The sequence below is a fragment of the Sycon ciliatum genome, chromosome 13 (assembly GCF_964019385.1).
Source record: "Sycon ciliatum chromosome 13, ocSycCili1.1, whole genome shotgun sequence".
Classification (NCBI taxonomy): Eukaryota; Metazoa; Porifera; class Calcarea; order Leucosolenida; family Sycettidae; genus Sycon; species Sycon ciliatum.
This window is the reverse complement of record NC_088655.1, coordinates 12,557,746-12,578,641: the sequence shown is the minus strand read 5'-3', so window position 1 is coordinate 12,578,641 and position 20,896 is coordinate 12,557,746. Positions and strand designations below refer to the sequence as shown.

At 46.9% G+C, this 20,896-nt stretch overlaps 1 protein-coding gene across 1 annotated transcript in view; it reads left to right on the top strand.

Annotated features, from left to right (window-relative positions):
- The first annotated feature begins 284 nt into the window (after positions 1 to 284).
- Positions 285 to 20,896, top strand: part of LOC135829568 (collagen alpha-1(I) chain-like) — a 45,940-nt gene continuing 25,328 nt past the window's right edge. The window contains exons 1-26 of the mRNA XM_065341963.1: positions 285 to 583; positions 3,753 to 3,904; positions 4,237 to 4,351; positions 4,627 to 4,892; positions 5,754 to 5,858; positions 7,033 to 7,176; positions 7,997 to 8,035; positions 8,387 to 8,440; positions 9,156 to 9,230; positions 9,756 to 9,860; positions 10,587 to 10,640; positions 10,963 to 11,070; positions 11,455 to 11,508; positions 12,671 to 12,724; positions 13,254 to 13,307; positions 13,809 to 13,853; positions 14,337 to 14,390; positions 15,032 to 15,076; positions 15,394 to 15,492; positions 17,325 to 17,378; positions 17,961 to 18,005; positions 18,432 to 18,485; positions 19,220 to 19,264; positions 19,753 to 19,806; positions 20,294 to 20,347; positions 20,841 to 20,894. Coding sequence (XP_065198035.1) covers positions 496 to 583; positions 3,753 to 3,904; positions 4,237 to 4,351; positions 4,627 to 4,892; positions 5,754 to 5,858; positions 7,033 to 7,176; positions 7,997 to 8,035; positions 8,387 to 8,440; positions 9,156 to 9,230; positions 9,756 to 9,860; positions 10,587 to 10,640; positions 10,963 to 11,070; positions 11,455 to 11,508; positions 12,671 to 12,724; positions 13,254 to 13,307; positions 13,809 to 13,853; positions 14,337 to 14,390; positions 15,032 to 15,076; positions 15,394 to 15,492; positions 17,325 to 17,378; positions 17,961 to 18,005; positions 18,432 to 18,485; positions 19,220 to 19,264; positions 19,753 to 19,806; positions 20,294 to 20,347; positions 20,841 to 20,894 — 2,070 coding nt within the window. The 5' untranslated portion in view covers positions 285 to 495. The remainder of the gene's footprint in view (positions 584 to 3,752; positions 3,905 to 4,236; positions 4,352 to 4,626; positions 4,893 to 5,753; positions 5,859 to 7,032; positions 7,177 to 7,996; positions 8,036 to 8,386; positions 8,441 to 9,155; positions 9,231 to 9,755; positions 9,861 to 10,586; positions 10,641 to 10,962; positions 11,071 to 11,454; positions 11,509 to 12,670; positions 12,725 to 13,253; positions 13,308 to 13,808; positions 13,854 to 14,336; positions 14,391 to 15,031; positions 15,077 to 15,393; positions 15,493 to 17,324; positions 17,379 to 17,960; positions 18,006 to 18,431; positions 18,486 to 19,219; positions 19,265 to 19,752; positions 19,807 to 20,293; positions 20,348 to 20,840; positions 20,895 to 20,896) is intronic.

Sequence of the window (20,896 nt, the reverse complement as noted above, 5' to 3'; positions counted from 1 at the left end):
CCATCCTGGAAATCGTGTCGCAAAGTAGTCATTGTCTGGATTTTCAATGCCACAGAATCTGTGTATTTGGATGTGATTTGCGGATTTACCTGCAAATGATAGGGTCAAGCATAGGATTCATACAGGAACACATACTTCCCTGAGCGGACTGTCTGTCATTAGTGCATGGTAGATCTGCATGTAGTCAGGGGTTGGTATGTGACGCAAGCAAACATACACACGCGATAACCGTTGACACACGCACAAATCCATGTAGGCAAAGTCTGCAACAGTCCGACACACAGAGATTCTGCACTGTTGTCTGTGTTGAGGACAGCAAGTCTGCATGCTGCACTGTACATGCATCCCTGCGACCACTGTGTTTAGCAGCCAGGGGCTAGTGTGTGTGCGTGCTTGAGCAGCGAGAAAGAAACGGCCCTTGCTGTTGTGGCCATTGTGTAAGGTGAATTCCATACCCTCCACGAGCTCCAGAGGGAGCGTAACGGGACGGGGAGGATGGCGCGGATATCAGCGTTACTGGCGATAGCCGTAGCTTTATTCTGGAAGCAAGCCGCAGCACAGGAGTGTCTGCAATATCCCGAAGGTAGGATGATGGAGAAGCTCTGTGTGTGTGTACGCTGGCACAATGAACACACACATTTAGGAGCAAAGAAGATCATTGTTGACTTGTAGATGCCATTACGAAGTCATGTCCAATGCACAGGCCACTCCAAGTCCTTAGCGGTTTGACGAACACAATACACATGGGTTCATTCACTCGGTGCACGCACTGACATAATATATTTTCAAAATAAAATATTGCACAAAGCAATATTGTGTAAAAGGGAAATGGATGAGATGAGGTTGCTGTTTGTTTGCATGGACAACACTACATACACACTACATACAGTAGTGATCAATGAAATCCAGTCAGGTCACTCAAGTTTGCGCCCTGCACCATTTCGCAGCCCAGTGTCCGCAGGTCTAGGGCTGCGCAAATTGAGTGTCCCGACTGGATTTCAATTAGCAGTGCTGTACATCAATGTAGGGTACACACTCATTGTAAATTTACTGTACACTTCAGATGCGGTAATTTGCACATCTCATCCCAACGACTATTCGTTTGCGAAATGTACCGTAATGGATGCGGCCTCGCAGAAACAATTTGAACACTCTCGTGCAGTGTCTCATGGACAACTACTCCAGTCAAATGACATCTTCGGTGTCGAGGACATGTTGACATGTTGCAAGGAAATATTATTTACGGTTCTGGTAGTCATATCACTCATAACAACACAGCGCACTGAACTGGTTTCCGAATACGCACCCAGCCCGTGTAAATCATCGTCCAGTTATGTCTTAGCAGAACCTTTCGGTGGTGTTTTATTTTTGGTAATTTCGGTGCCGAAACTTTACCGAGAATAAAACGTGGCGAAAATTTCGGTACAGTACTAGTACAGGTACTCTTACCTGAAAACGGGTTTACCGAAAATTTCCCTCCACCGAACCGCCGATTTTGGAAAATACCGAAAATATCACACCACCTGAAATTTCTGCTTTTACGGTAGCTGAAAGCAATGTCTGGACGTAGACCTGTGTCAGTGCACACAGCCCTGCGTTCGCAGGTCTTTTGTGGCAGCGTCGCGTATTAACTAGACTAATGTATACGTATTGGACCCCCGGGAGACGGTACTAGTAACTGCTGGGCAGGTCCGGCGGAACCGGTCCGGTTGGTCAGGCCATGGATGGCCGGAACACCTTTTTGCCCCCCTCCCCCCCCCCCCCCCCCGACGTGTGTTTACTGCTGAGAGGTCATGTGTATGCCGGGTAACCTCCATATCCAGGACTGCCGGAAGCAATTTTTGATTGGTCCGGTAATATGATGGCCTTTCATACTTTGTGTATGATGTGGCAGGTACACATGCCCTCCAGAGTAGGAAACAAGTGTTGGTGGCCAAAAGGCTGGTCCGGTAATAACCTGACCAACCGGACCGGTTCCGGCGGGCCTGATATCATAAACAAAGTGTGAAAGACTAGCGCATGGCCGGACCAATCAAGTACTGCTTCCACCGGTCCTGCAGTGTGCCGACGCAGACCTGTATCGGTGCACACAGCCCTGTATCCGCAGGCCATGGGCTGCCCAGTGCCCGGCGCTAAGTTAATCGAAAAAAGATTGATCAGCCCTATGACTTGTGTCAAATGTCACCAGAATGCCGCTAGGAAAAAAATTGTGTCATTATTTGCTTTGATATAAACAGGCCTAGTACTTGCATGTACGACGGAAACATTCCACAGCATTGTCTGAATGTGCCCTGTCGGAATGTTATTTGAAGCAACAACAGTAACTGTTTAACGGGAAAAATCGTTCTGCATTAAACGAATCTGGCAGAGCGAGTTTGTTAGAACCTGGTACCAGTCATGCGTATCATTGCAGACACCCTGGATGAAGGTGGTAAACCGGCTTGCAAGGACATGCCTCAACATAACACAAGTAAACACACAAATTGTATTGCAATTAAAGGAAATCCTACCGCGAACGAGCGCATTGCACAGTACCCAGTGCACATGCCGTGCGAAGCCCGCCCTCTGTTGGAAAAAAAGCCGATAAGAGTGAGAACCGTCGACTCAACGAGTGCAACACTGTGCATTAGCGAATGGGCTCAGGCGTACACTATTTGTTCAGCACAGTATGTGCGTGTTCAGTACCAATCCATTGCAACGTACAGCCAACGCCTACACGATTCTGCTCTTTGTAATGGGTATTGATACAGGCTCATGTGCCCTCATCTTTTTATAGTATCCCGCATGACCGTTGCTATAGATACAGCCGATCAAAGATCATGCGGATATTGCAGCGTGACGCAGCACTACACAAGGATACGGATCTGTTCCATGACCTGGTGCATTGCCCTTTGAAATCTCTTTCGTAACTAAAAGCAGCATGCTGATAACCATCATCAAGGCATGGACTTGATGCTGGTCATCACGCTGAGAGCTGCACCGCCTGGCACAGGGCACAGAAACTGCTCCATAGCCGATGTGATCAGCTGCCCTGCCTTGGCAATAGTTTGACACAATAGCACGACAAAATAGTACGACACGAGCAGACACAGACATACTGATAATGGATGATGAGTCATTGATGAGTCGTGCTCGAAATACACCTATCCTCTTTCTGGGAATTTTTTTAGAGAAGTTCTGGAATCTTGAGATTACTCCCTCCTGCGGTTTGGTTTGGTTTGGTTTTTATTATTTCAGTTCATTGCCTCAACAGTACAAAGTACAAATATCAAGAGGGACGAACGAAAAGAGAAAGTAAAACAGAGCAGAAAGGAAGATGCAACTGAAAGGGCGGTGCAATCTAGCATCATTTATCCAGCTACCTTGACAACTCTAGTCGCCTTGACAACCATGGGACATATGTCGGAGCATAATTATTTGCAGCCAACAGCAGTGTGAAGTGGTTGTGGTTTTGCACTGAGCTGCAATCCCATGGGGGGCCATTTGGCCCTAACATACACATACTGAACAAAAGATGAAAGATATGGGGGGGGGGGGGGGGACATGCCCCCTATGCCCTTGACGGCCTAGGCGCCTGTGTTAAATGCATTCACATCGCCTTACTGCATCATAAGGAGATTGATTCGTGTTATTGGGCGTCTCTTGGAATGGGTGAAAACCTGTCCAGTTTCGAATGAATTTTTCCGACCTGGGGCGAACATTTTAGCAGCACCGTAATTTCTATCAGCCTGCTCTGTGCTGTTTCTCTACAGATTCTTGCGACGTCATCGGAGCCCTAAATTTCATTCAGGCGCCGCCTCCTAATGTGCTATCGACCTACGATGAGTCATCACCGCGGAAGTTCGCGTTTGAGTTTGGTCAGGAGAGTGTAGGAACCGCAGGTCTCCTTCCCTTGGAGTGCCCCGTAAGTCGATGCAACGGCAACTAGGGAACTATATTTTTTTAAACGTGTTCAGAGAATTGTATGGTGTAGCTCCTCTGTTCTCTCTTTCGTTGCTGCTTTGGGTGTCTTTCTAGATTGCTGTCTATCAAACAAGCAGTCTGCTCTCCATTCTTTCTAGCATTACAGCCTACTCATCCCAGTACTGTTCCCTCTGTGCAATCTCCCGAATTTCCGGCCGCCTCTTGTGTGTCTGTTCCCAAGGTGAAGTGCTGCAACATTTGCCATGCAGTGTACTTCGATGCACACTTCACCATCTCTGTTCCTTTTCCTATCGTTTTGTATTTTGTGTTCAGGGTAAAACGTTCTGCGGCACATTTGCGTTGGCAGTGCGCTTCAGACAGTTTTACGCGCAAGTGGCAAGAGACACGGAGCAGACCCTGTTTGAGACCACTGCACCGGACGGAGGATGTAAGCACCGTGCCGGCCTGTTAACCTTTTAACCTTGTTTTTTGAATGTGTGCTGCTTGGGGGGGGGGGGGGGGGGTTGTTAGCATGTCACGCTGGTAAAGCTAGTAGGCATGTGTTATACTATGTGCGTGTGCGTACGTATGCGTATGTGTATGTGTGCATGTAGCTGTGTGTATGTGTGGGTGGGTGTTGTGTTTGTGTGTTTATGCGTGTTTTTTATGTGAATACTCACTTGTTTTAAACGCTGTCACCTGTTATTGTCTTTGCTTGACCAGATCTGAGGACTTTCGTTGGAAACACGGGCGGTGACTTCTTCATCGGCGTGGACTTCAACGGCGATAGACAAACATTCTTCGAGGGAGACGCTCAGATCATCAGCGATGGCCGCTTCCATCACGTTGTGTTCGTCTTCCAGAACCTGCAGCTAGAGTATCACCTGGATTCAATGCTGATCGACGTGCGATCATTCTCCAGGGCGTGTGTGAATGGCGACTCAGTGATCACCGTGGGCAACAACGAACTGAGAACTGCACCATTCCGGGTAGGTAAACCTTCTTTTTTCTTCTTCATATTTATTCGCTCTTGGTTCTAGGAGAATCATGTTGTTGAAGAGCCCGAAGTTTGTGCTACTATTCAGTTTTATGTCTTTTTCGTCTCCAAGGAAACGTCTTGGTGGGACTCGGAGTTTTTTCCTCTGGTGAGGCAATAATTGCCTGTGCTGAAAAAATTCAAATGAAAGAAACAAAAAAGGAAACTTTCAGATAATTCATTATAATGATGCTGTGGGATATGTGACTCAATCCCTGCAGGGACACCTGCCCGTTAACATACAGTTGAACATCGATTATCCGACCACCTCTGGGCAGACAACTGTCAGGCGGTGTTCAGATAAGGCAAATGTTCCGGATAAGAAAAAACTGTCACTCACACACTTTCAGTGGTTATTACTAGCCGCACGACCTTTTTACTTTTTACCTTTCAAAAATTTCGTATTTTTTGAATGGCTCACTACATGCACAGTGCGTACTCTACGGCACGTGCGCCCAAATAAACTGTTACGGATAATCGAATGGTCGGATAGTCGATGTGCGGATAATCGATGTTCAACTGTACTACTTTGTTGCCTCCATGAGGCCCCCAAGTGAGGCTCAGGTTCACTGTGCACATGAGGTTCAAACAGTGAATTCTAATTTTCTCTCATTTCTCATGCTGTATGTGTGTTTATGTGCGTGTGCGCATGTGTGTGTGTGTGCGTGCGTGTGCGCGTGCGTGCGTGTGTGCGCGTGTGCGTGTGTGTGTGTGTGCGTGTTTGTATGCATGTGTGTGCGTGTGTATGTCTGGCTGTATACACGTGTGTGCACACGCATGCGTATCTGCTTGCCTCTTCGGGTGACCATGACAGGGTACCATTCAACACTTGGTGCTGACCAACGCAGTGAACCTAGCCCGGACACCCACCTCACCAGCATTTGAGAGTGCTTGCACACCAGATAACCTACCGACTGCAGTAAGTCTACTAAATGCCATACATGGAGCTTGAAAGTAACCGTGCCACTCATTATCCCAAATATCGGTTTGGTGAGACTGCCATGATAGGCATCCATTTACCTCTGGAGATTCCGTAAATAAACAAACAAACAAACATAATCCCAAATAAGGCTACAGGTCATGGAACCAAGGCTCAGCATTCAGTCCTATTCCGCATTGAAACAGACGTATATACGGCCTCAGCGCCTGAGCGTCATGGTCAATGACGTATATATACGTCTTTTAGCGCTGAATGGGTTAAAGGCAATGAGAACTATTTGAGCTGTCACATGAGAAAAAAGGGAGCATGAAAGCACGCTTTAAGTTTACTGCTGATGTGCTGGTATTGAGCGTCACACTGGCACACTGTGACAGTTTGTAGTGAGAAGCCAGTGCATTCTGGGCTTGCTGCTTGGCCACTGAGAGTCCGAACAAAGCATCTCGACTGATGGTGCGATCGCTTGATTAAGCCCTTTTGATATACGTTTCCCGGGCATCTTTGTTGTATCCGTTGCCAAAGGGGCTATGCATTACCAGCAGCGCAAACAGAATCGTATACGAATACTCAATCTGTTGACAGCTAGCTATTTCACGACGTATGATATACTGTTGGAACAGATTTGGGAGCGTTTCCTAATTTGAATGGTTGATGCATTGACACAATTTGCACCTGTCTAGACGGAAGCAACGAGAGCTGACGAACCAAAGATGTTTATTCCAGGGAGACATTTGGCGAGCCGAAATAGAAAGTACAACATCTCGATACATGTGACGACAACTTACGCACCCGGCAGATGATGCTCAATAGCCGACTAACGTTGTTTTGAACCCCCACCCAGGGTCGTAACTGGTCCCCCTTTCAGGGGGAGGGGGTGCTGCACGGTTGCATACATACAGATGTGTAGGATGGTTGATGCATGTCATTCATGGTAATTATGTGCATGCTTTACCTAGCCGGGTCGAAGTTGTAAGGGGGGGGGGGGCATGTGCCCCCCCCCCCCCGTGCTCCATGCAAGCTACACGCCTGCCCACCCCTTGTTGTAACCTGTGAAGTTGTCCGTCTTCTTCACAGTTTTCTGCTCTCTTCGCGGATGCAGCCGAGGGGAGTGGTTGCCTTCAACCAATTTTCTCTCAATATTTTCGTATGTTTTCAGCCACCGACTGAGGGTAGCCCAGAAGAGACCCTCCCTCCTGATGTCGTCAACCCTGACCAAGGTGAGGCGCAGAGGCCAGGCACTGGAACAGGCTGCGGACCGAAAGGAATGGCCGGTGAAGATGCCAGACAAGAACTAACTATTGTAAGTTTCCACAATATGTTCAGCGGCATAGCTCGAACATCTGTAGTGCGATGACCATGTACCACCACCAACCTCATAGCTGTCATTTTGCTCACCGTATTTCCCCGAATATAAGTCACACTCAATTACAGGTCACACTCAATTATAAGTCGCAACCCCATTTTCAGGTTGTAGCCATATTGATTAGATATATTGACTTCAGAAGTAAGCCATGCTCGATTGTAAGTCGCACCCCCTTTTTTACCCTTGGAATTTAGTGTACAAAGGTGCAACTTATATTCGGGGAATACGGTATTTATGACTATGTAGTACCAATGACGGTTATTGTTAGGTGTGATGACCAGACTGTGCTGACTACACACGAGCTACGCACCTGACAAATGTTGTTTATTAGTTGAAGGAACGGAAATGGGGAAAAGTCTGAAGAAAAAATTGACTGTCACCACCAGGATTCGAGCAAGGGACCTTTGCTTGAGGCCAGCGATGCTCTAACCACTGAGCTATTGTGTAGCTATCATCCCAGCAGAGACCGGTCAACCTTTTCTTCAGACTTTGAAACTCACGCTTCCTGCGATACTCTCCAGGCTGCAGCATAACTCCGTAAATGGCTCCCCGTTCCCTTCCCTGGCATGTACCGAGCATTCTATTGATCCTGTACATACTGATATAGGTTCATTTGTCTCCCTTTCCTGTCCAACCCTCCATGCATGCATGTATCCATCCATAAATTCAAAACAGGCTTGCACTATTTTCAGGACACTAACATGATTGTACCTGGTTGTCTGATGTTCGTTTTTCACTTTTCTCTCCCGTGTGATAGCCCGGTGTAAGAGGACCACCAGGACCACCTGGACAAGAGGTAAGGCAGCACACCGCCACACTCACCATGTGCTCTGCCCTTTCAGTGTGATACACTGTACTGTGGTTTATTTGTGAATCAGTCAGAGAAGACTGAGAGGGGGGGGGGGGGGGTAGGTTTGTCTAGTCACACTGTCAGTAATCAGTCTGTTTTGCTGAATTCCGGGCTGGGTTGATGAAATTGCTACAGCAAATACCGTCAGGTCTGTGTTGTTTGAAAAGATGTCCGAGGGTTGATGAGCAGAGGTATGATGCTATTGATGTGTTTTTGCACGTGTGTGCGTGCGTGCGTGCGTGTGTGTGTGTGTGTGTTTGTTTGTGTGTGTATGTGTGTGTATTTGTTGCTTACTAGGGTGCCAATGGAATCCCAGGACACAATGGTGACCCAGGCAAAGTTGGCCCAGGCGTAAGTCCTCAACATGACGTTTGTTTAGGTGCGGTGTACCGTATCGTACCGCCCCGCTATGCAACCATGAGTAGGATGTCTATTGTACTTCACCAGACACACACAGGCATTTCCGCTCTCTCGCCTAACCATGCGGCTAGATTCTCAATGAATTATGAAGAAAGAGTTGGTTGGATTGAAACGAAGGGTACACTAGAATCTAGCTGCTCCTCTGAGTCTCTAGCACAGATCAATCAGCAACCAGGCAGGTATCATCAGCTGTTTGCGAATCAATTTTGCAACAGATGCTTACTGTAGCAGCTACATTGCAAATATTCATACCGTGATTTCTGCCGTGGAATATAATTAATATGCCCAATGCTGTAGACAGCAAGCTGTTTCGGCCATAAAGGCCTGATCAGTACAGCCACGAGCTTTACTAAGCAAACCGAGCTACCAGCCATGGTGCAAAGGAGGCACCACAGACATTAAGTTAATTGATATGCTCAAGATTTTTTGGTGACGAAATACATACTTCTACCCTGCATCTCACAGTTCCTTTGACCACCGTAGGATAAGCCGCATCGGCTCTTTTTTGGAGTGAATTAAGAGTGTCTGATTGCGGCTTATACTTTGGAGATTACGGTAGCTCTTTTGATGTCCTTCAATAGTGCAATGGTAACCGTGATATTGGTTGTTTGTTTGTCTATTGTTGTTTCTTGGTTATTCACCGCAGGGCCCGTCTGGACCTGATGGTCCTCGTGGACCAGAGGGCCCTGTTGGTCCACGTGGCTTGGATGGAAGAGTTCACGTAAGTTGTGCTGTGTGTGAGAATGCCGTTTATCTCCCGTTGAACGCCGTTGGTCTTTGTTAGGATGTGTATGTGGTATGTACACGTGCACGCACGCACACATGTGCACACACACTCACACAAATAGACGCGCACACGCACACACACACACACACACACACACACACACACACACACACACACACACACACACACACACACAAATAGACCCACACATACACGCGCACACACACACACACACACACACACACACACACACACACACACACACACACACACACACACACACACACACGCTCAAAACGCAAGCCTACACGTATCCTCAGATTTGAGTGTCTGCATATTAAAGGGTCTTGCTGCAATACTGAAATTCTTATAATTACTTTCTACTTGTCTGGTGTTGCTAGGTCCTGTCTAAGATTGATGATAGCATCCTCAACACCTATGTGTGTAAGGGGGGGGGGGGGGTTGCGGCAATACTGCCATTATTACTCAAGCTGCGTTGTACTTGTCTGGTGTTATTAGGTTCTGTCCAAGCTTGATGATAGCGTCCTCAACACGTACTCACTGACCCGTGGACAAGTGCTCAGCATCCTAAGAAATCCAAACAAAGACGTCGAGAGCCTCAAGGTATGTGTGATGTCCGAGTACTCCTTGTTGTGTTATCTGTCATTCAAACTAGGAATCTATAACTCATGTCCTGACTCACTCACTCCAACACACACTCACTGCCTCACTCACTCACTCACTCACTCACTCCAACACACACTCACTGCCTCACTCACTACCTCTCTCACTGACTGACTTTCTCTCCTTCTCACTTACTCACTCACTCATTCATACATTCACTCACTCATTCGTACCGTCACTCATTCACTCTTTTGCTCTTTGCTTCTGTCCGATTGTCTGGCTTCTGGCTTCATAATGTCCTATCTAATGCACATTTGCGTGGTGCGGATGGCCCCGGTGCAGATGTGGTATGCCGCTGCAGCCGGTGTGTTCTTGCATGGCCCCCCATGCTTAGCCCTGAGTAGAGTCAGTGATGGTGATAATATCACCATTTACACAAGGCCTGCAATGCATGTACATGTAGCTTAGGCTCTGCTGATGTTGACTATCTGCAGCGTTCAGGATGCAACAACATACACATCTTAAAATGTATTATTCAAGAGCCGAATGGTACCATCTACAGTTTTATAACTTTTATTGATATCTTAAAATCTCTGTGATTAAATTTCACTAACAGCGTCGTCAATTTATACATAACTCACGAACTTCGGCTTGTCTAGGCTCATCCACCCAATTTATCCTGCTCCTCTCACATTCTTTGTGTGCGTATGTTGCTGTGGTGTCTAGGGCGAACGTGGCCCCGGAGGAATCGGTGGTAACCCCGGTGCTAGTGGCGTGAATGTGAGTACTGTCCTTTGTAGGCCACCTTTCAGCCTTGGTTATCTATGTGGTTGCCTTGGTTATCTATGTGGTTGCCTTGGTTATCTATGTGGTTGCCTTGGTTATCTATGTGGTTGACCTGGTTAAGAGGCTTTGCATGCCCTTTCAAAGTTCTACTTAGTGTAAACATTAGAGGGACTGGATTTCTTTGAGCAGCAATGCCTCTCTCTAGTATGCATATGCATTAGCCTTTGATTTTTTCTATAATAATGAGCTAATGCTACATCCTGCCTATGCTTATTGGATAAATGATTTCCTCCGTTTTCTGTTGACTCATTTGTAGGGTCAAAAGGGAGAGCCGGGTCGCCCTGGTCGTCAAGGAGACGCTGGTCGCATTGGCGCTACCGGTCCCGTCGGAGTTGAAGGATTCGTTGGCATGGCCGGTCCACTCGTAAGTGACTGGCGTAGGCGAATTTAATGTGTGTGTGTGTGTATGTGTGTTTATGTGTTTCTGGGTGCGTGTGTGTTTCCGTTTGTGTGTTTCTGGGTGCATGTTTCTGTGCGTGCGTGTGCGCTTGTGTGTATGAGTGCATGTGTGTATTTTTGTGTGTGTGTGTGGGGGGGGGGGGGGAGGGGGAGGGTGGATCATCATCACATTGCTAGCTCTCTGTATAGTATTAGTGCTCTGGTGGCAAGCTGGGTCTGAGCCGCTGGTATTCAGGATGCACAGTCCCTCAGCTGTTCTTTAAATGCAGTTGATTTGCAAGTGCAGTTTATTCTTCTTCTTCAACCTTTGACCATGTTGGTGTTTGTATATTTGTGTGTCGCCTTGCAGGGTCTCAAAGGCTTCAAGGGATCCTCAGGTCGCCCCGGACACCATGGACAAAAGGTGTGTGTGTGTGTGTATGTGTGTTAGTGTGTGTGTGTGTGTGTGTGTGTGTGTGTCCCATATGGTGCAGTGGTATGTGCAGCGATTTCCAATCGATAGGTTGCGGGTTCGATCCCCGATGATTATGGTCACACACGTCTTTCTTCTCTTTCTCAGACTCTTCCTGACTTTTCTTTCATTCTCCTGGGTGGTTACCAACAGCCAGTGCATGCCGGAGTATGTGGTGTGATGTGTGTGCGGGAAAAAAAAGAAAGAAAAAATGAAAAGACCAAAAATAGGGATTCACTGGCCAGAAAAAGTCACTTCAAAATAGCTGTATGGTGTAGGCCAGGCTGAATAGTGACGGTCAATTCTTCAGCCTTGCAAGCTGTTGAATGGTGCAATCCCAGCACAAGTTGCTATGGCTTCTGCCGTAGCATTGCTATCATCGCCTCCGGCGATGGGCGTCAAAGGTCAAAGGTGTGTGTGTGTGTGTGTGTGTGTGCGTGCGTGTGTGTGTTTGTGTGTGTGTGTGTGTGTGTGTGTGTGTGTGTGTGTGTGTGTGTGTGTGCCTGTAATTGTGTGTCTTTGTATGTACGTATACGGGCTATTGTGGGACTATCACGTTATGTGTGAGCATTCACGGTTGTGAATAGGTGCGTACATGTGCCAAGGCAGTTGAATGAACCATGAATTCACAATGCACTGCATCTACTTTTGTCAGATTTCTGGCTCCATGTGCTCATGCATGGTTACGAGCAAGTGCAAACATATCCTTTTCCTTGTCACAATGCAGTTGCATGTGTTCAAAACTGCAAGAGAAACCGGGATGTTTCCGGGTTCGGTATCTGCGGTGAACATGATGTCTTAAAACAGTGGTGAATGGGGACTGAAGAACAGACATTTAGTGCATGCACTCTGATGTGGCTTGTCCCGCTGACGCCCTACACAGCCACCTGGGCATGGCTGCGTGAGGTGTTCAACTGTGCATCCCTGATCCCAGCGTACTCACATGTCACTCATGCATTCCATATTCGGCAATGCACAATGGGCATATTTCATGACCTGCAGCAGAGCAGGTACTGCTCGAAGCACCCGAACACTGAAGAAAGCGAAACTCTTGCAAGTGTCTCTGTTGGTGAGTTTCATGTGTTTTTACCGTGTTTTTATGATGTTCTTGCAGGGATCTGATGGACATCATGGTCTTGACGGCCGCCGAGGACCCAAGGGCCCGACTGTAAGCATGCCGCGTTGTCCCTATTTGTGCATACACATCTGACTAACAGGGCAAGCGAGTGCCTTTCCCCTCTTAGTAGATTGCTGCAGCTTGCAGTCGACAGAGACAAGCGCATCCTGTTCTTCGCACTTTACAGTATCGTGTGATAAAATGCTTCACTACATCCGCTCTCTTTGCTTCTAGTGCTCCGATTTTTCTACTCTCATGCTCAGCTGGCAATGAAACCTGTCTCTAGTCAACAAGCCACTGGCTGTGCGGCTTCTCGGAGAATTTCGTGATGCTATGTACCGGGTCAGTAGGTCTCAGAATGAGACCTACTTTACTCAGGAGGGCTGGTTTCATTGGGCAGTGCATGTACAGCAAATTGTCAACTTATAACTAGTGAAATACGGTACTTTGGTGTGGCTCGAGCCTTAATGACTGTGATGATCAACATGATATGCTCACTCGTCACAGTACACTTCTCTGCTGACTGCTCAGTGTCCATGCCTGTGTCTCTCTGACTGTGCCGGTCTTTATATGCTGACAGGGAGCTCCAGGTGACAACGCAGCTGACGGCAAAGACGGAGATCAAGGACAGCAGGTAAGATCACAGAGAGAGTGTGAGAGAGTGAGAGAGAGAGAGAATGAGAGAGAGAGAGAGAGCGTAAGTGCGACTGATTCGAAAGGTTATGCAGTAGAGATGCACACATCATTGAGCACCTTGTCTCTTCGATACGAATTTGCACACATTGCCTTGATCCATGGAGGGTGGTGGCGTTCCTACGGATGCGCAAAACTTGGCCTTCAGCTGAGTCTGACACGAACTGTGAAATCATTTTGGCACACCAGACGACAATGGTTAGGGACTGGGCGAAACATCGTGAGATTTTGAAAGCCAGCTCCAAGCCTGCATGCCAGGTTGGAGCACCTCAGGTTGCGATCTAAGATTGTGCTCTTTTGAAATTGATGCAGAGCAGCAAAACACAGCAAAACAGACTAAACAAAAACGGGGTGTGCTTTGATGGTACTTCGGTACTGAACAGTCATTTGCAGTGTTCCTCTTTATTCAGTGTGTGTCATTTTACAATGTGTTTGTATGTAGGGCCCACGTGGAAATGACGGAATTTCTGGAATTTCCGGAGCTCAGGTATGGCGGATAGTTTCTCTTGAGTCAGTGATGTGTGAGTGCTGGGAGGAGGGGTTGTGCGCGTGTCATTTCATCTGGGGATGGTTTGTGTATGCTGTAATGTTGAAATGCTATAAGGAGGCTCTTTGTATCTACATTCGTACTGATCTGGTACATGCCTGAAGGGTGGCCATTTTGATTGCCGAACCTGAAGCATGGCTCAGGCCTTTAAAAACCTTTAAAACTTTTCTTTCCATTTTCTTCCAGCTGTATGATGCCATTGTGCTGTGATGTCCATCCTTATCACCTTGATCGGGTTGTATAGCGTGTTACTGGACACTCCGCCTGTCCTTGCCGATATCTCGCTTACTGTATCAGCTCCGTTTTGGGTAATTTGGGTCACAAACCAACGGAATGCTGCTCATTGCTGTCACTTTGAAGTTGAGACATGTCATACATGGATGTTTTCTTGTCATTCTGTCTTGTTTGGTGGCGTATATGCAGGGTATGCCTGGAATTCAAGGCCCAATTGGACAACCCGGTCCCGCTGGACAATCTGTAAGCTGTCATTCTTGTGTTCATGAGCTACCAAGCCAGAGCAAAGAATTGGGCGGACAGTTATTAGTAGTATCCTTTGCACCACAGCCAGGTGGCCTGCTGTGTTCCGTAGATGCACTTACTAGACTCTATGCAGACTAGAGATGCTAGGCTCTATGCAGACTAGAGATCTGTCACTATGTTTCCACATGTGGTGCGTGATTCTGCTCTCATCATGTATTATACTGTGGTGGACATGGAAATCCAGTCGATTGACCGGGGCCGGCGCCCTCGCGTACAGAACATTGCATGCAGTGCACAGTCAGGTTGATCCGGACGATGCAACCAGCAGCGCATAATTATTATTACATGCTCGCGTGTCCTGCTTATACCGATGGCTGCATGGCCAAAGCCCTGGGGCCGCTAGAGGTGTGACCGGATTTCCATGTCCACGACAGTATGAACCCAACATCATGGTTACAGCACATTGGGAGGCACTTGGCTTAAGAACGGCGCAGTGCCTTGGAGCAGGATGCAGCTGCTTGTAGTTGATGCCTTAGACCTGTGTTGCAATTCGCACAAGAAGTCTGTGTTTCATGACCAGTGGTGTTCTGATCCGTTTTCTCTTCTCCTTTGTTTCTCTTACCTGGTTGACTTTGCAGGGACAACCTGGTATTCCAGGCAGCCCTGGCACAGTAGGATCACAGGTAAGCACAATGCACATGCATATGGATATGGCACAATACTTTCGCTACTGGGATAGCATAGTGTCCGCAGACTGCTGTGCTTCTGTCTTGAATGACTTGTGTATTTTGTGTACAGGTCACAGCCAGGATCAAAATGTTTTAAAAGAAAACTTGTTTTTTATTATTGTTTTCTCTGTTGTGTTCTGCCATCTGTGCCAATGTATGCCTGAACCTGTCAAATCTGAGAATATTGTTTCTTGTGAGTGCTGTGTAGAGTTAGCAGTGTTTATGACCCTGGTCCTCGTGTCCTGTTCGTCTGCCTCTGGTGTTGTTGACAGGGTGAGACTGGCCCGGCTGGTACTGGTGGTGCTGTTGGCCCACGCGGTCCCAAGGGCGCTACCGGCTCTCCCGGCGTACCAGGAACTGAAGGTCCTCCTGTAAGTCTTAATGGCATCCAGTGGAATAGTCAGATGAATGCAGGGGCGGATCCAGGGGGGGGGGGGGGGGGGGGGGCTGGGGATTCCATGGAACCCCCTACAGTTTGCAAATATGCTACTGGAAACCGTATGCATGTACATGTACATGTATCAGCTATTTAGTTTCAGCTAAACTGGAACAAAACCCCTGTAGAAATCTCTGGTTTCCCCCTGGAACGGGTTGTGTTGCCCCCTTCACTCTCTGTGCTTTCAGTAGAACAGTTTTGTGAATGGGATGTGTTGCCGCTTCTGCGAATTGTACATACATTGGAATAGTTACCACCATCCATTGTTGAATGAGGTTGTGACGGTTGAAATATTATAATGTGTGATACATCCAGTACATTCCGAGGCATAAAGTTAGCAATACTGATGGGTTATGTAGCGATATATCATTATAATATATGAGCCCCGGCCAGCGAAAACCAGCACTTGTGTACTTGATATCAATCATCAAAATGTGACGTCAAAGTTTGGGACGCGCAGTGAGCTGGCTTTTGAAGATTCTTTTTCGATCGAGTGGGTGTCTTTGTTGTCAAAGGAGTTTCAAGTGTCTTCAAATGTCTCTGGTCAATTGATTTTAGGGCTAGGTGAGAGCTCGTCACACGGAGGTTGAGTTTAGACACAGCGATGGCGACAGGTGTCGCGACAAGGACTTAGGTCCAGAGTTGTCATTGTGAGACTCCCTGTACGAAGCGGCGCTGAAAGTTAGTTCGCGATCGGAATTATTTCTTTGGTGGCGATCTCGCTGAGTTTGTCCAGCAGTGGCGAGTCTCATATGCATAGCAACGAAGAGCCCTCATAAAATCGACACTGGATACTGGTGGCGACGATAGTCAGTGCGGGAGTAATAGCGACTGCGAGGAGAAGCTGAATGTCGACCCGATGAGCGATCCGTATTTCTACATCGACAACAATGATGTTGCAGACACTGATGGAGGGCTTCTCACGGCGCAAAACAGAGCGTAGTATTATCAGTACTCTACCTTGCCAGACGACGCCAAGCTGGCTGCTGCCTGTGCTGAGAAAGGGGATCCCTAAAAACTCAAACCGGCTGAAAGCTTTGGGGCAACATCTTCACGTGCTACAAAACGCGAGTATTCGCTCATATCATTGAAATACAATTATGCTGAAATCATGGTCTGAGTGAAAGTGTGCAAGGGTGTGGATGTCAGTGGTATTGGTCAGTACATCTATCAGTATGGCAAGCTTTGGGACAACGCTCAAACTGCCAGCACAGAGGTCCCTGAACACAATTTGGAAGGCCAGCCACCAATCATCGTTTTGCACTCTGGTGCTGTAGAGAAGGTAGTGATGTATACAGAATATCGTCACACTTCTGAACTACTCATGCCTGCAGCACCAAGAGGGCAAGCCTGACTTGCATTCTATTTACTTACATGTACCTGTTCCACATCACAATCAGAAACTGTAGGATCAACTTACTTGCATGGAGTCACTAGGCATGGATGCTGCGCTAACTGTACTGAATCTTGACCTGTGTGACTTCAAACTCTATTTTCCATGCTTTTGCTTATCAGATTGTCACCGAACTTGATAACCTGAATGATTAATAGTGTAGAAACAATTTCAAGGGAAAAAATAATTTTTGAAAAAATTACACATGTTCAGGTTTCTGCTGGCTGGGGCTCATATATATCCTATTCTGACCGTTGAGTGATCAGTTTTACTTACAAAGTAGTTGTTCTTCTACTCTAGGAGAATAGTCCTGAGGAAACAACCTCCTTTATGAGCTATGTATGTCTTGTTCTTCTTGTGTCTGCTATCTGCAGGGACCACCCGGACAACCCGGTGCTATTGGAACTCCCGGAACTGGAGGCAGCTCTGTATGTACAGTGTGCAAACTGCATCAATCTTTTTAAAAGTGAAATACGAATTCCAGGAGACTGATAACAGTTGTCGCCAAAGATATTCAACCCCCAACCCTTGCGTAGGAAACGGTACCATGAAACGTTAAGGAGCAAGTGCCCATTCGGGATCATGTAACACCGAGCGTGTTGCCCAGAGCAAAGGGTTGTACATTGTGGGCCCAACTGTGATCCTTGTGCTTCTACCGTTTGTCCAGCATACTTCCAGTAACTTACTGAGCAGACGAAGTCTTTTCGTTGATCTGTGACAGTGAAGAGTTTTCCTAAAGATGATGTGTCTGTGCTTCACACTCTTTGACAATGCTGGGCGTAAAATTTGAATGCTTGTGCGCTTGCCATTGTATGTGGATCTGGGAAAACATGTTGAACTGTTTACTTGCAGCCGGGATTCTCAGGATCATGTGAAGTTGGTTGGGATTTACTGTGCTCGGAGGGCAAGTGTCTGTGCAACCTGAAATCTTGGTGACAAGCCATAAATGAGTTACATGTTTTTATGAGATTCTGATGCTTCATTGTGCTGTTCTGAATTTGTCCATGCAGGGCATTCCAGGACAATTTGGATCTCCCGGTGTTGATGGTCGCAGGGTATGTCAACTTTAATAATCCTATGGCTTGAGTGGGGTATTGGCTGGATCTCCTGCATGGCATCAGTTGTGGGTGGCAGCCAGTGTTTCTATGTGTGAAATATGTGGAATGGCTCGTGCTCTGTTGTACCGTATACCACTGTGGAGTGACTTGAGCGTGTGTAGAATGGGGTGTGAGGTGCTGATGCCCACATGCAATGGCAATGACTATAGCGATAATGTCCTGCGCGGATATTGCTTGACGGAGAAGGAGTGGGACATACGAACGTGTGTGCTTGGATTATTTTAACTATGTGTGTGTTTATGTGTGCTCCCGTGTTCGCGCTCATGTTCATGTGTGTGCGTACGCGTGTGTACGAATGTAAGTATAATACTCATCTATGTGTATTGGTGTGTTTGTGCATGTGTATTGTGTACATGACTGCAGGGTACCGATGGTCGTCATGGAACACGAGGAGAATCCGGTCAACCTGGTCCCAAGGTAACTTACCATCAAGCATTAACCTACATTGTACATTTACTATGGCTGACTTAATTTTAAAGTGTTTTGCTGCCTCGTTTACGTCAAGAGGGCAGCATTTGCAACTTGATCGGCTCAATAGAGTGGTTTCAAATCTTGGTCATGTGACTAAATTGTGTTTAGAAAGTGATCATGTCATGTAGACAGTGGAACCAACATGGCCGACATCATGTGACCCGTTGATGGAGGGATTGACTGGAGTTAGGCCCAATATGGCTGTCCTGTATGGTCGTGTGATAGATATAAAACCACCCTATAGCGATATGGTGGAGCGGTTGTGCAGGGCACATTGCCTTTCTATGTTTTTGAACTGTTCAACTAAGTGTTGCTGGACACTGCTGTTTTTATACACCTTGGAAGGGATTGTTGCCCGCAGATGTTGCAAGTTTACTTGTTTTCCCTGAGCACATCGCATTTGTTCCCAGAAGCACTGCCTATGGGCTGGCGATTCTAATTTATTCTCAGTTGCTGTTGTGGGGTCCAGTGCCAATTGCTCCACGTCAATTTCGTGCTCTTCTGTCTCTAATAGAAGAAAAATGGTGGTTAGAACACACATGGCGAAATGGCGGCAAATACTTCGCCAGGTGTGTGTGTGTGTGTGTGTGTGTGTGTGTGTGTGTTTAACCATCATTTCTCTTCAATATGATCCTGCATTCGAGTCTTCACATTGTTATTCTGTTTCTTATTCACTACAGGGAATCCAAGGCTCTACTGGCAATACCGGACCAGACGGCCCTCGTGTAAGTGAAAACACATCACAACATTCTTATTCAGGCAAGCAGACTCTGTTCTGCTGATACATTTCCTATCTCAGTCACAATAACAATGGCGGTTGAGCTGGTATGGAGGTTGTGCTAACGATGTCACGGTGGTGCGGCAGCAGATTTGCTGATGTGTGCAAAGTATACAGCATGAGTCGGGGAATTCGCTTATGGGATCTATATTATACAGCTTGAGTTGGCACTAGTGCATCACTGACTGCAACTTTGACACTACATACAAGGCACCTCAAATGATGATGAAATCAAATGCAAAGCATCTCAAGTTGATGTAATCATATACAAATCACCTCAACTGATGATCTATTCACATAACTTTCGAAATAGAACAGGATACAGTACCAAGTGAATTCAGTGAAAACTCCCACAAACATCCTACTATGTGACTGAATTCCATGAGCATTGGTTTACTTTATAACCCTGCATATGTATGTGTGTGCTGTGTACAGGGCGATGCTGGTCGTGATGGCAACCCTGGCCCAATTGGTGACCGTGGTGACCTGGTAAGCCAACCCTGAATGGAATTGACTGTAATATTTGTTGGGTATTGGTGGAGTGACTCGAGACACACTGTATGTGTGTGTGTGTGGGGGGGGGGGAGTGCTAAGCTTCGATTTGATGACATTAATCACAGCTAGGACCAGCATATCTTGTTCTCCGTCTCTATGCTAGAGTTGCATCATTGTCGCATATGCAATACTGCAGTGCAGACCTCATCATATGTAGAATACTGCAGCTGTTCTGAATGAAGAGTACTGCAGACCTCACTGCATGTACAGTACTGCAGATTTCATTACATGTACAGGATTGCAAGTTTCATTGCTTGTAAATTACTGAAGTTTTCATTGCATGTACAGTACTGCAAATTTCTTTGCATGCAGAGTGATGCAGACCTAGTGCCAGTAGTGGTGTTGTGTTGCCAGTTATTGGTGTACTTTGGTAATATAGTTGTTTTGCCTTTTATGTGATGGTGTTCTGCATGTGCAATAGGGCCCACAAGGTGATCGTGGTGTAGAGGGTCCCGATGGAGTCCAAGGTGAAAAGGTGAGTGACATTGTGTGTGTGTGTGTGTGTGTGTGTGTGTGTAGGGGGGGGGTATATGTGTGTGTACATGTGTACACATGTGTGTGTGTGTGTGTGTGTGTGTGCATATGTTAGCTTCTATTATAAGTGGTGCTCTGTTTCTGACGGCTCTTGACTGTATTTGACGGTGTGGAGTAAAATTGATGTACAGTGAAACCTGTCTGAGACGACCTCTCAAGAGACCTTCAAAATATGGTCTCTGTTACCAGGTGGCCTCCTTATCCAGGGTCATTTGACTGGAAATAACATCCCTTGGTCCTGGTTTCAGTGGTCTTCTAGGACAGGTGGTCGCCTTACCCGAGTGGTTGTCTTGACAGCAGGTTTTACTGTAGTTCACTAGGGTGGGTATGGAGAATAGAGTGAATCATGGTGGGTTAGTAGACTCCTGGCACCAACCCAGAATCCACCAATGTTTTTAACAATGCATATTGTGACTTTGTGTGCACGTACCTAGGGAGAACGTGGACCAAGTGGCCGTGAGGGCGTGGCTGGATCACCTGGAAACATCGT